Consider the following 14,685-nt stretch of genomic DNA (forward strand, 5'->3'; position numbering starts at 1 on the left):
CAGCCGCACAAAGGCGTATGACGGGCTGCCGAGCCGCAGGCAGCACAACGCAGCCGGGCTGGGCACCCGGCCGGGAGCAAGGGGGAGAAGGGGGGAACGCCCGGCGGAGCGGGGCGGCGGCTGCCTGCCGCCCCCAGGCAGCCAAGGCGGGCACGGCCGTTCTCCGCCTTTCTCTAGCCGAGCCCCCGGGCGGGCCGGGGGGCCGGGGGAAACCGCCCGGCGCTGCCCTCCCAGGGCACGGGGCCGCCTCCCCTGCTCGGTGCCCGGCCCGGCGGGGGGGAGCGTAGCGGCCCCGGCGGCTGCGGCTGCTTGCGGGGCTCGGCGGGGGGCGGGCACATGCGTACAAGCGGCTGAGGCGAGCAAACCCCCCTCGCGGCTCGAACCGGCTTCATTCACCGGCTCGGAGCCGCCGGGCTGCGAGCGGAGCGTCTCACCGAGAGCCTCCTCCCCGGCCCCCGGGGCGGGCCAGCCCCGACGGTGCCCGCCGAGCCCCGCTCTAGATGGGACTGAGCGCGGCGGCGGCTCCGGGCTCGGGAGAGGGAGGAGGAAGAAGAAGAGGAGGAGGAGGAGGAGGAGGCTGAAGCTCCGGGCATGGCCGCGGGCGGGCGGGGGCCGGCCGAGCCGTAGCCGCGGGCCACAGCGCCCTCGCGGGGGGCCGCCGCGCCCGGCCGCGGCCATGGAGCGCCGCTGATCGCCGCCGAGTGGAAGCCGCCGCCGGGAGACGATGGCCCCGCACCAAGTCTGCTCGGTGCTGGAAGGTAGGAGCCCCCCGCCGGCCCACAGCCCCCCGCCGGGGGTGCTGCCCCAGCCCCGCTGCCCTGCCGGGCCGCCCCTTCGGCTGCCCCCGCCGCCCTCCCTCGGCCCGCGGAAACTTTTGGCCGAGGGGCCGGGGATGCTCCGCGCCGGGGGAAGCCGGCGGCAGCTCGGGGCTACGGGGGCCGGGAGCCCGCAGCCACCCCCGGCCCGGCAGGGCAGGGCAGGGCAGTGTCGGGCTGCGGGAGCTCTGCTGCCGGGGGGACCCAGCCGCGGGGTCGGGGGCTGCAAGGCTGCCCCGGGGCTCGGCCGTGCGCTCCCGAGACGCGTCGAGACATTCTGCGCTCCATCTTTTCGCAGCCAGAATCCTCTTTCTGCTCCCCTAACTCTCCCGGTGAGCAGGATAGCGGGCTCGCTGTGAGGAGCGAGCTGTGTTTTCGGCGAGGTTTTCACGAAATCAGCTCCTGCTTGACCGGTATTCACCTCTGCTTCCCTTTCTCTTGAGGCTTGTAAATCCTGTTCCTAACTACTTCAGTTGCTAACTACTGAGGAAAGCCAGCCTTCCCCCCGGCCTTTCCTTATCTGAGCTGTTATTTATAGAGCCCGACGACAAGCGAAGGGTCTCTGATAGAAAACAAAGCTAAACGTGGCAGTTAACCTTGTGCCTCACGAGATGGTTTCTAGCGTTCTGCATCTTCTTCAGCAATACCAGACGTGCACCACCAGGGATTTTTTTTATTAAATTATTCCGTTAGGAAATTTCGGAACGTCTGTTTGCATTATTTAAGCCATCGAGGCATTACTGCAGTGGGGAGAACTGTTTCTGATGTGCATTGATGTCTTCCCACGGTATGAAAGTTGTAAAGAAGTCTGTTTTAAATCCAGGATGTTTCCTTAGCCCATAAACTCCCATGTCTCTGATCTGAAGGATAGTTATCTTGGGGGTTTAAATAAATATTTTTCATTTATTAGCATAATAATTGAGAGAGAAAGTCTTTGCTTTCCGCAAATGCCTGATATAGAGGTGTTAACCATCCACTGGTTTCAGACACCACAGGAACAAAAGGCTTTTTGGGCAAGCCCCAAGAAAATGTAGTTAGTTTTATTTTTCCACTTCCTCTGTAAGTAACATAGCACATAGTTAAATACCATAAACCATGGTAAAATCACCATAAAATACAAGTGACAATTCTGCTGCTTAATTACTTTCTACGTACACAGACTTGATTGCCTTTCAGAAATATCCAATTCTTCACAATTTGACTGTACAGGATTTCTCCTGAACAGAGCTCGCTCTGATCGTTTATAATCACACTAGTGTCCAGTTAAAAAGAAAACCACTTCTAGAGGAAGTTTTTAGTATCATTTACAATAAATAAATTGCACAAAGCCATTAGTCAATAAGCTGTTAGTATTCTAAATGCATCACTTGCCATGGCTACAGAAACAAGGTATCATTACTTAGCATCATACATGCCCTTTTATCTCTTCTTCACTGGAAGTCTGCATATAGTCAGAGTCTTACAGCTAATCATGAAGCAGAAGGAAAATAAAATAAAATAAAGATTATAAATAGACACACAGATTTAATCCTAAAAGGAAACTATTGGAAATAACATTCAAATCAAGCCACCATATTTACAAGCTGCATCTTAAATCCCACATGGAAACTCAGCCTACAATGACAGAGGTTTTTTTCCTCTATACAAATGGCTTTGTAATTTACTTACTGAGTTCTGCTGAACCACATAAGAAGCACCATGAAGCTCAGTAAGTTGTGAAAAACCCTATATTTTCAATAATAATTAAAATGGTTTCAATCAAGTTCTTAACATGACATGCATGCATATGTTTCTGTCATCCACAAAAGCTGTGTTTTTGTCTGTGTTTTGTACCCCAGGGCAGGTCCATCATACTCACTTTGGGGCAATTCGCCTTTCTTTTATTATACTTGTTCAGAACTCCTGTAGCTTGTTCCTCAGCTATCAGTAACAAGGGCTGACTAAAATAAGCATTTTAATATAATTCTTATTGCCTTTGTCCGTAGTGTTCAGCCAAACTTGTAAAAGCCGCACGCTAGGCACCGAAGCCCATGTCAGCCCGCCTGTTTGCCCCCCTCCGGACGCAGCAGCCAGTAGTGCTGAGGGGCAGTGGTGGTGGGCCACGGCAGCGCTGAGGCTGCCGTAGCGCTGCAGGTTTTGTCGGAGTGGAGCCCAGCCCATGTCTGCCTGCCCTCTCAGTAGCACGTGGGCTACTGGAGGCCAGGGTGCTCCCTGCGTTTTGCCCTTTAAAGGCAAAGCCTTTTCCTCCCTTCTGAGCTCGCAGTGAGTTTTTGACCACCACTAGAATCGTTCTTGAATTCTAGCACAGCTTGCAAAATGCAACTGCTCTGCAACAATAGGGCATTATAACCCTCTATTCCATAGGAGAGAAAAGCAGCTGCTTTCTTGATAAGCCATGTTTCTGTTAAGCGTTGGAACTAAATATAGCATCCTGAATTTCCTCATATCTTCTATTCCCCCAAAATGTGTTGGCTATGGGCTTGTTCCCATTTTTCAGCTATGCTCCCCTCCTTCACTTCCATGCACTGATTGGTTAAAAGAAACAAACAAACCATAAGTTAAATCCAGACTATGTATTAGTTTTGCACTGCTTCAGTTATTATACTAGATCACCTTAAAAAGCCAACTAGAGACTTCCGTATCTTCTGTCCTAATTCAACCAACAGATAGGGCTAAAGCAAATTACTGCTGCTCCTGGAAAGTCGACATTCCCAGCCTTCCAATGAGGTACAGAATTATTTCCAACTCTGCAGGTTGCAAGAATGTGGACTTCTATGATCAACTTCCTGCCATTCTGCTCAGCCCCCTCATTTGCATTTTGGCATGATTTTAACAGCTAATTTCTCACAAACAAGTAGTGTTAGGATGTAAGGCTTCCTTCTACGTGAAAGCTAGGAGTTACAGTCTCCTGTGCCCAGTCAAAGTAACAGCCTCCTGTACAATCAAAAGTTGTAACAATGACCCGAGAAGCTGAAAGCAAGCAGACAAAAATATAATTCAAAAAATATGTTCCTGATTTCCTGACTTGTCCACTGAAACCAACAGTGAAGTACTGTTTGTAAAGACTAATGCGGCCCTAATGAAGGCTGTAGCGAGTGTAAGCCAGAATTTCATTTGTTTTTTACCTAAAGACAGAAACAACTTGCAGTCAAAAAAATAAAAGCTAAGACTGCTTGCACTGTTAAGCAACTAAGGAGAAGTAACTCAAGGAACTGTAGAGTATTTCCCAAAGCTGCTGTGTTAAATACAAGGTTATTTGGTGGTATGTATTATGCCTTAATTTAATACACATACAAGCTTAGTGTCCAAAATGTACTGCTCCCAGAGTAGCGTAACTTCAAAAACATTAACTCTCTAGTTTTCCTAAGACATACTTGACAATGACTGCTACAATTTTTACAGAATAAGTTGGTTTTAAGTGCATTGCTGTCAACAGAAAAGTTCAGTTTATAAGTCAGGTATGTAGATACAGTTGGAGTACAGAATAGCACAAGGCTGAAGCTAAAGGAGCTACTGAATTATGTATCTCTAGCTCATGAAAAGCTAAGATGATCTGCACCTTCCCTAAGGTTTAATTCATGGAGAGCGATTAGACAGAAAGATTACTCCCCAAATGAAACTTTATAAGCTCTTCATCATTTGTGAACCTGTCAGAAATTCACATTATAATTTATTGCAGGGCTGGTGAAGGGAGCGATTAAACATCTGCAGTTGTGCCAGAAGTCGCGCAGACTCTTGTCCACGTTATTTGTCCCCAGAACAGGTTACACATGCAGCGAGGGACATGCTTAGCCAGACTCAGGCAAAGTCTTAATTAGAGTGTCTTGGCTACAGTTGGGGCTCTAGCACTGCAAACAGGCTTGCTGCTTTTCTGCCTTGTATACTCCAATTTGGTTTTTAATTAACGAAGCACTTAGCAGTCTTGGACAACCTACATAGCTTGCTGTCTTTCTTGATACGTGACTGACAACTGCTGCCTCACATGCAGCAAGTGGCTGGGGTGGGGGAGTGTAAATTTTTCAACAAAAGAACAGCAGGTAACTTTTCATGAAAAAATCCACATTGCTTTTATTTTAGCTTATCTTTGTGCTTCACTCCATGTTCCGTTATTACAAAGCTGACCCACTATGCACCAGGAAGGGACTGCCAAGATGTTAACAATACCTGTCACAAAACCTCCTCCTTTAGCAGACAATAAAATCCATGAACACAGAGCAGTCTCTTTTCCAGGGACTAAGAGCAAGAAGCCAGGGAAAAAATATTTATGCTCTACATTAGCTGCTCTCAGGCATGACAGAAGACAGCAGAACATTTAATATTAATTCCATGACAGATGTTCCTGAAAAGATTTCCACCAAAAAAAAATACACTATATTGATAATAAAGAAATGAAGGGATAACAACGTTTGGTACCATCTGATCTGTTTCTAAGTGAGAAGTATCACTATCCAACTGTTCTAGGAATAAGTAATCTCCGGGAAAGATGTATTCAGAATAGTCATGTACAGCAGGATCAGTTCTGTCAGCTACAGGGAACCCATCTGAACTTTAAATCAGTGTATATATTTTAATAAGGTTTTTGGAACCCCTCATCAACATGGTTTGCACATGCAGCCTTCTCAGCAGTCGCTTGCTGCACACAGCTTGGAGATGAAAAAAGATCTTCCATGTGAAAAGGAGAGTGTCTATTTAAAAAATGAAAGATATTATTCTTCTGGCAGAAGTTTTGCTGGCAGAGATATCCAGGAATGGATTATAAGTAACAGGATGTGGAGCAAACTGGTAGAATGAAGCAACCCACAGCTGCTCAAATATTTCTAATGGAGGAAGGGATCAGAAATGTTAAATGTTTTGGGCAAACCTGGAGGGGACTCTGTCACAGATCCATCCAAGCGTGAATTGCTCTGCAGATGATTTTTATGAAAGGGAAGTGGGAGAACTGCCTGTACCTCCTGAACCAGTTAACCTAATTCCTCTGCAGAGATACAGACTCCCGGTTTGTTTCTCTGGCAATCTTAAAGAGAGGAATCCCTGCTGGAAACAGCCAGAGTGAGATGAAACTCATATCTGAGCACAGACCTGAGTGCATTCAGACAGTCTGCTGGCATGCTAATGGCTAACAAGATTTGGATCTTAGAAAGGCACTAGTCACTGTTAATAGCTGATGAAGCCCACTTCTGCTACCAGCATTTGTGAGGAGGATTAAAAATGGGTTGGCAGCTCCACTAGCACACTCTGGTAAGACTTACAAACAGTTAAAAGTATGTCTTGCTTCATGCACGCCTTCATCTCTGTTACTTTATTCTCTTGCAATCCTGCACTATATTCCAGTAGCTCAATGAATATTAAATAAAGAAATTTAAAATGGAGAAAATCACTGGGGCTGTTAATAAGCTAAGTTCTAGGCAGCCAACTTTATTGCTCTCTGATATTCATTTTAACAATCTGCGAATGTCCTGTTGAGACCACAGAAAAATCAGGGACTATATACAGACTGCGGACAGTAAGAGCATGTGAGATTTGAAAACTGCTGTGTTTTCATCCTCAGCAATAGAATTGTTTGCTTAAAAAAGCAGCAACAGATGCAATCCAATATTCCTTTTATCAACTTGTAAATGTCACCAAATGCTAGGAAGAGAGGAAAAGAAAACTTATTCCCATGGAATTTACAGTTTGTCTGTTTCTGAGTTAAAAATGGCTTGAATCAGAAAGGCACTCAATTAGCTTCCTGAAAGAAAAGGAGGTGACCACCCACACAGAATTATACAAAGTCCAGAGTGCCTCTGTTCTCCTTTCCCCACTTTACCTTGTTTGTCCAAGTTGAAGAAGTTATTTACAAAAACTGTCAAATACTTTGCATACAAGCAGCATCTAATAGCATGTGTCCCTACACTTGATCAGAGTCCTTACAGGCAACTAAAATGCATACAAACAGATTATGCTGAACATGTACAGAGAGTAAGATAGAATGTAACATCACAAATGTCTTCACTACATTAAGTGCTAAAATTAAGGTTTAGACTAATGTGGAAAATCATTGGATGTAATGCTGGGATACTGCAATTAGCAGTTACTGAAAGTAACATTAATTTTAGCATGCAGGGGGGAAATTAAGAGCTGAGTTTAAGAATAGTACACAGAAAAGGACTTGTTCCCATAAGGCAAAACACAGTATATAATTAAGATCAAGCATTTGTTACTCAGGGCTGTATCTGCCAGAAAGAAGCAGGCATCCTGGCAAGATGTTCTAACATGCATGACCTGCGTGTTGCCAATTACTGTCTGTTTGGACTTTATGTACACAAGGTGCTGCCTAATCCAGGGAGTACGGCAGAGATAAAACAGTGAATCCCGCTCTAAGCAATGTCTGTCAACTTCATCCCGAGGATTCTGACTACCACTAGTACTAAGAACATGTAATGCTCTAAATGACTGTCTTCATTTTTAAAATGGTGGAATTTTTCACTCTAAGTTTTACTTGATTGCTCCCAACTTGGATATTCAGCTTGCCCTGCATGCATAGATCCCCCATTGTTATCCCTGAAGACAGACACTGCTTGCAGAGCTACGCAGCACATCTACTGTGTTTTTTCTATATGTGAAGATCCCTAGAGCATGCAGAAAAAGCAGAGGAAAGACGTACCATAGAGAGCTCAGAGCAGTAGTGTATTCCATGAAATCTGAAGGATGCTTCTTGCCAGAAAGTATAAGCATATGTCAGATTTGCAGCCTACAGCACTTGTTTCTCTAAGCAAAACACTGGTTTCTTACTGTTGGTTGAACATTTGTTTACTATAAAACTGTATAAACTCATGTTTAAAGAGAAATAGGAGCCACTCGTTTTTTAATCTCTATGTGTATATACTTCACAAACAAATTAAATATTTTTTGCACCTTATATTCATTTTAGAGAACTTTAAGAAATGTCAGCAAAGAAAATCTTGACTCCTGCAAAAAATGCATGGTTTATTACACCAGTTCAGGGGATTCTTTTATGTTATTCCATAAGCCTATTTCAACAACTGAATAGTGATGAAAACTTGCAACGTATGATTAGTGTCTTCACGCTTAAAAGTCTATATTGCTGTCTGCAGGCTATGTTATCTAAAACATTTCATGCAAAGAAGTGAAGAAAATGAAAAATAGATTGCTTTAAAGGCAGAAAAAAATGTTGCTGCTTTTTCTTTATTTGCAGTTAATGTCACACAGGTAAAAACTATCAGAGCTTGAAATGGTACAAAAACATGCACCATAATTAATGGAATTTGCAGCAAATACGAGATTCATGAATAAAAGAAGCTCCTCTTAATCTGTCTACCTCAATGGCTTTGCTGCTCTTGGTTTAATGGTAGCCCCTTGTACAGTTTAGATAGGAAGTAGAAACTTAAAGTAAGTTGCAGAATCACTTGTCTCTATTATCCTTACCAACTAAATACGTGGAAGTTTATAAGTCAGTCTCCCAAATCTCAGTATTGTCTCGTAGAATTCTCACCACACTCCTCCATGAAAAACAATCCTAAACACCCTTTGATATTCAATGTAGTCCTGCAATTGTGCACTGGCTGTGCTCCTGCTTACATTAGCAAGCCACCTTCAAGCGTTTTGGGGCACCTACTACTTCTGTTTCCTGTGCCATAGTAGGGCTAAGCCACAAGGTACCTTTCATCCACACGGAAGAATGTCATGTCTCAGTGAAACCTAAGAGACTTAAAAAGGTAAAAAAAGGAGCAACAGAGGAATACTGTGTCTCGTTGCAAGTTCAGGTGCATTATAACTATTTGAATTTCAGTTTATCAGAAATAACAAGGTGATTTATGATCCTCCTGAAAGTGCTACAAGACTTTTAGTGAATGTAGTTCAGTATCTCCGCACGTCTGCTCTAGTCACTGTGTCTGTGTTGCTGCATGCACCATCAGGACGCTGGTTTAGCACTAGCTCTCCACTGTGCCATCCTACAGGACCTGTCTCTTCCCTTGACATCTTCCTTCCTTCTTACTGACTTGTATGGTTTAAATCAGGTTTTGAAATTTGAAAATGTTTTTCCAGGAAGCGATATAGATTTAGGACACCAAATGACTGCTTTGTTGTTTTTAAAAATTACACAAAAATGGGTTAATGGAAGCAGTCTGAAAGGTTTAAAAATATCCTGGCTCATTTTTTTCCTTCTTTTCTTTTCATCCTCAACATTAATAGGCCTTGTTTCCAGCCAAAAAGCTCCCATTTGCTATCATGCACTGTATTGTGTCGTGTAAATGCACCAAGTTTAAGGCAATGCTGCCATAGGGGTTTCTGCCTGCTACTCTCAGGAAGAACCGATATAAATGTAAGTCCTCTCTCCACTTTTTTGGTATCATTGTCACAGAGATTAGGACAGCCCACTAGAGAATATTAAGAAGTATGTTTTTTTTTTTTTTAAAAAAAAAAAAAAAAAAGATGTGTTTATCACCAGGGATAAAGGTAATGGCAAAGGTAGGCCCTTAAAGATTTGCTACCTGGGCTGCTTTGAATACTTCGTAGGGATTGAGAGCACGAGAGGGAGCATTGCTAGAGAAAGGCAAGAGCTGGAAGAGATTTAAAATGAAAAGGATGAAAAGGGCAGGGAACACTGAGAAAGTGCCCCATACTTACTATATCCACTCATCCGTATAACATGACAAAATTAAGGCAAATATTCAGAGCATGTATCCTCTGTAATTGTCTGCATACCCATGCTGTTCTGCAGGAAACATGCACTGTTCTTTTGCACTTCCACACACACACAGCTCTGGGCTATTTATAGAAGTAGCTCAGGCTTTAGTGAAAACCAATCAGATTTTCTGAAGTCCTTTTAGGAGGCTTGTTTCTGTCTCCACATCATTTCAAGAAGGCAAATCACTGGTTAGTGCAACTGAGTATCTGTTTGGATGTTCTTTCTACCTGTAGAAGAGACCACGGTCACTGAAATAAACATCGATGCTTACTGATGTTCCTGGGGGGGAAATCAAACAAACAAAAAAATGCTGCCATAACAGCATTAGCCACAGTAGGTAGCTATACTAAACAAAAAACACAGATTTTTCACTGATACTTGAAATGGACTATCTGCATTCATTCTGTTAGTCATGGAAGTTTTTATCAAGATTTCTGTGTTTGTCTGCTTTATGAAAAAAAGCCAAAACGCATTTTGCATTTTAAGAAGCAGCACAATAAAGTGGTCTAAATTGATCTGAGCTTGCTATGTCCTTGCAAAATAGAGAGTGGTCATCTTTAAGAAATGGAACAAATGGTTGTTGCTGAGTTGTCTCATAGCCATGTACAGTCTGTTTTAATATGGGTAGAGAGAAGAGAGGGCAGCAGAAACGTACATAATAAAATAGAAATGCAAGACTGACACTTCCAGGGGCAGACTTTGATTCCTTCCATCCCTCCCCAAGATAATCAATCTGTACCAACATTACAGTGGCATCTGTATGAATTTAGTCAAGATCTCAGTAGTTCACAGTCAGTGCATGCTCCCTCTGGAGCTCTCAGAAGGGCTGGAAGTCTAATAGCAACACAGAGAAATCGCAGACAGAGAAACTGCTATTTCAGCATGAGCAACTAGAACGCCTGAGCAATGAGAGGGAAAAATCGGGGAATAGAATGAACTTCTTGAATGTGACAATGGAATTCCTGCTGAAATCTTTTTTTTTTTTTTTTTTTTTTTTTTTTTTTAATAGGGATGAGGCCATGCCCATCGGAATTAGTATTAACAAATCGATTAAGAACATGGGAAGGGTCTTACCAGGTCAAATCAAAAGTCCATCTAGCCTGCTATCTTGTCTTGCACAGAGATGCAAAAGCAGAGATCTCAGACTGTAAAAGTAAAACAAATGTTATTTGCCTCAAATACTATCCCAGACTTCCAGCAGTTTATGAATCAAGGGGTTCCTGAAGCAGAATCTTCCACTCTAAGGATGTGTTATGAAGTTTGTGCACTAAAATAAAATAATCTTAGTTTACTCTGAACATGCCACCCACTAGGTTGGTCTGATACCCCCTGGTTCTTGTAGTGTAAGAGAAACTAAGTGTTTTCTCTCTGTTCCCCCTCTCAGTAACACATATGATATTGCAACTTGTATTCCATCTGCCCTCAGCCAGCTTCTGTCCAAGTCCTAGCCTGCTTCACCAGTTCTCTAATGCACAGGTTTAAAATTAGAGGTATTCAAGATGGAGGCAAACCAAAGACTTGAAGAGGGCATAATAATATACTCTAACTTCATTCCCTTTTCCCTTCCTGGTAATCCCTAACAATTCAAGGAGACAAAGCATTTTAGGAAAATCCGGAGATTAAACGTGCTTTAAAGCTGTTGATGAACAGGGGAGTGTGGAATCCTTAGTACGTGCTGTTCAGAACTACACTTCTTGGGTGCAAGGGAAGTGTAATCATAAGGCAAAGTCTGAAAGCAAGACCATTGAGACAGCTTCTTTTCATGGAAGGAAGGAAAATGGTTGGGGTAAGGAATATAACAGGAAATCTTTAACAGGTCAAATATCAGTTCAAATCACAGGTTAGTTCAAATCTAGAAAATGCCAGCATGTAACAAAATGCATCAGCAAACCAGCATGCTTTCAACAGTGTACATCCCAACATCACAGCTACTGCAACTACTCAGAGTAAATCTCTCCATCATTAGAACTTGCACCTGCACTGTTTGCAGAAATCACTGGTATGGTGTTGTACCAGCGTCACAGCAACCAGTCTTGCAGATACAATTCTGTAGCACTCCTGAAACCTCTGTAGGGATACGACCATGCAGTGTCTCCTGTGGTCCCCATTAATTTTGTGTAAGCTAGGGAAGTCTGTTGTATACACATTATGCATATGGAGGTTTAGGATAAATACTGTTCAATATAGCAGCCAAACATCTCTTTTCAGGATATAAAAATTATATAGAAGATAGACACAATTTAATTTTAGAAAATGTGTTCAAATCTGTAGATCCTCTATAAAAGATTCTTGAAGTCCCTTTAAACAATAAATGATTGTTTTCATATAGGCTTTCTTAAGGAACATAGAAGAAGAACCTGCAGTGCACTTAAACTACACTAGTTTCCTAAAGCTGAAATTAAAAAAAAAAAAAAAAAAAAAAGCACATATATTATGTATTTTTGTATGTTCTGAGTTGTTTGGGCTAGTGATTCTAGGATTTGCATGAATCAGGATTGCATAAAATGGTCTACAATTTTGTTCAATTACTGATGCTTTTCCTGTTCAATTTCTCTTACCAGTGTTGCTAGTAACAATCCTTGTAGTGGAAGGCATTGCCATTGCACAGAAGACACAAGGTACAATTTTGGTTTGATGATTTTCTTTCCAAAAATGTAAGAGTTTAGTAGTGTTGAATTAAGCAATATAAGTCAAAGTATTCAGATACTCACAGGTGTTCAATTAATTATATGAATTCCGGTATTGTCCATTCCTGCCCCTCCCCCCCCATCATTTACTGCATTTTTTTCCAGTTGAACAAAGACATCCAGTCAAAAAGAACATGAAGGTTCACTTACCCAGTTAAAAATCTATGGTTTTAGACCTTAGAGGTGGGAAAAAACACCATGGAAATTCATGTTTTCTGTATCTGACAACAAGCTTTTCAAGCAGTCCGCCCACAAATATTTTTAAAGCCAATACCTCCTGAAGGGGGAAGGCAATAGTTTCACAAACCTTATTTTCTCACATGTGGGATTAATCCACACATAGGAGAGAAGAATTCCTTGAACTAACACCTACACAATTTCCTTGAACAATTTCTGCAGGAGAGACTAAGTTTTCACCCCCGTAAATAAAGGCTGCCAAGATATCAGTGGAAGGTGATGTAATTTGCAATTTACTGTAGGCAGCTATGACCTGTATCAGCATGGACTCCCTCTCAAATGTCTGCAAGGAAAAACTGCATAAATATAAATAACATGATGAGAGCACCCCTGTGAGATTTAGAAAAATCTAGCGGAAACCACATATCCCGTGTCTTTCTCTCTTCAGTTCTGCTGATATCAAAGAAGAGGGTCAAAGGTACTTAATAAGAATGTTAGAAGGATCATACTACTCCCAAGCCCTTTCTCCAAGAATAAGGAAATCTGATCTAACAAAGCTTCTGTGAATGATCCAGCATGGTGCATGATCATAGTGAAGTGCAACATCTCAGCCACAGACGGTATTTTCCTGCATCCAGAAGAAGAGAGCTTTGATCTTAAATGAGAATCTTAGCTACCAGTGCAATCTACCTACTGCTATTAACTTTATTAACTACCACTGCTGTATTTAGTTTATTTACCTATCATAAGCATTTTTTATTCCAATATACTATTGCAAATAGCCTAATGGCGATATGCTTTAGGATAGTCTGGAATCAGGGTCAAAAGTAGTAAACGCCAACAAATATTGTAGATTACATTTGCATAGGAGTGGAAAGGACACAGGACATAAAATAAAGCTGTTTTATTGGCAGCCACTGTAACTATATGATTTAGAAAAAAAAGCATCAAGAAATCTAAACTCATGTGGGTAAAAAAAATTTACTCCTTCTCTTCCCTTCCTGAGGATTACTGTACAGATCTGACATTCCGAAATTGCGATCTCATCAGGATATACCACACCACTAAATTAACCAAAAGATTTTCCTAGCTAGATATTAACAAGTGGCATATATGATAAGAGGCTTCTCAACAAAACAAATTACTTTCTCCTTTTATAGGCTGTGCATTATTGTCAGTGTTTTACCTTTGCAAAATCAAATTTGCATACTTGCAGGAGACATTTATTTGATTTCTTTGTTTTCCCTCAAGGTGGGCAAAATATTGGATTGAATCGCATTCCTCCTACCCAGTGCGATAATTGGGTACGGACTAGTAATGGAGGACACTTTGCTTCACCAAACTACCCTAACATGTACCCACCAAATCAAGAGTGCATCTACATCTTAGAAGGTACCAGCTATATTTCTGTTTTGTTGTGTTGTAACCTTACTGTTATATTGATTTTGTTGAACTGTTAAAACTGTCGTTTTAACATATCATCAAGTATTGTATAGTCATATTGGTAATACGATCAATTCTTTAGTTACTTGGTTGAGTGAGAAGTTAAATGGACTCTTTTGGATAACAACAGCACATGAGTATAAAAGGCAAACAGGTAGGAATTACCAATATGGAATAAGGCATACCCTCACAGCCAGAGAAAGCAGCACCAGATCTGCTGTAATCTATGAAAGCACAGAACTATGAAGATAAAAAATGTGGCTTATCTTAGTATCATGTAGAATATTGCTGATAATAAATTGGAGAAAATGGTTGAAGAACTATCTTTAGCATTTATCAGATCACACTGTATTAGTCTAAATCTATCTCAGGGACAGCAAATCTTTATGCTGCCCTTTATTAATAAAACCCCCACACCTGTCTGTCACAGTAGCACTGTACTAAAAATGGACACTTGTCCATTTTTGTACTACTGAAGTTATGCAATGGGGACAAAAAAAATCATTAACTAGAAAAAAAAATACAATCTAATGGGAATATCTTGGATAAAGGCTGCAAGACTTGGGACACACTTCTTATTTTTGCTCTTCCTAGAATGCATCCAAAACCCACTGAAGTCAGCTAAAAACACTAGTTAGCTTCATCATCAGATTCTTATCAATTAATTGGTGTCTTTCAAGTAACACGTTTCAGTGAGTTTTTATTTGTAATAGAGACCCTCATTCTTGTTTCCATGCATGCACATTGGAAGTTTTGTATCTTCCCTACCACTGAATGCATGGAGAGCAGATATCCTGTCCAGCTTTAGAGTTCAGACATACCAGATCCAGTGCTGGATCTTCCTTGTACGCGGCAGTTTCCATGGGGCACAGAA

At 42.0% G+C, this 14,685-nt stretch overlaps 1 protein-coding gene across 3 annotated transcripts in view; it reads left to right on the forward strand.

Annotated features, from left to right (window-relative positions):
• Positions 1-258: 258 nt before the first annotated feature.
• Positions 259-14,685, forward strand: part of NETO2 (neuropilin and tolloid like 2) — a 31,733-nt gene continuing 17,306 nt past the window's right edge. The window contains exons 1-3 of one of the 3 annotated variants that reach the window (XM_035336756.1): positions 259-758; positions 12,066-12,122; positions 13,620-13,760. In XM_035336756.1, coding sequence (XP_035192647.1) covers positions 725-758; positions 12,066-12,122; positions 13,620-13,760 — 232 coding nt within the window. In that variant the 5' untranslated portion in view covers positions 259-724. The remainder of the gene's footprint in view (positions 759-12,065; positions 12,123-13,619; positions 13,761-14,685) is intronic. The other 2 variants (XM_035336755.1, XM_035336754.1) reach the window with 2 other exon arrangements.

This window comes from Oxyura jamaicensis, chromosome 11, assembly GCF_011077185.1.
Source record: "Oxyura jamaicensis isolate SHBP4307 breed ruddy duck chromosome 11, BPBGC_Ojam_1.0, whole genome shotgun sequence".
NCBI classification, from domain to species: Eukaryota; Metazoa; Chordata; class Aves; order Anseriformes; family Anatidae; genus Oxyura; species Oxyura jamaicensis.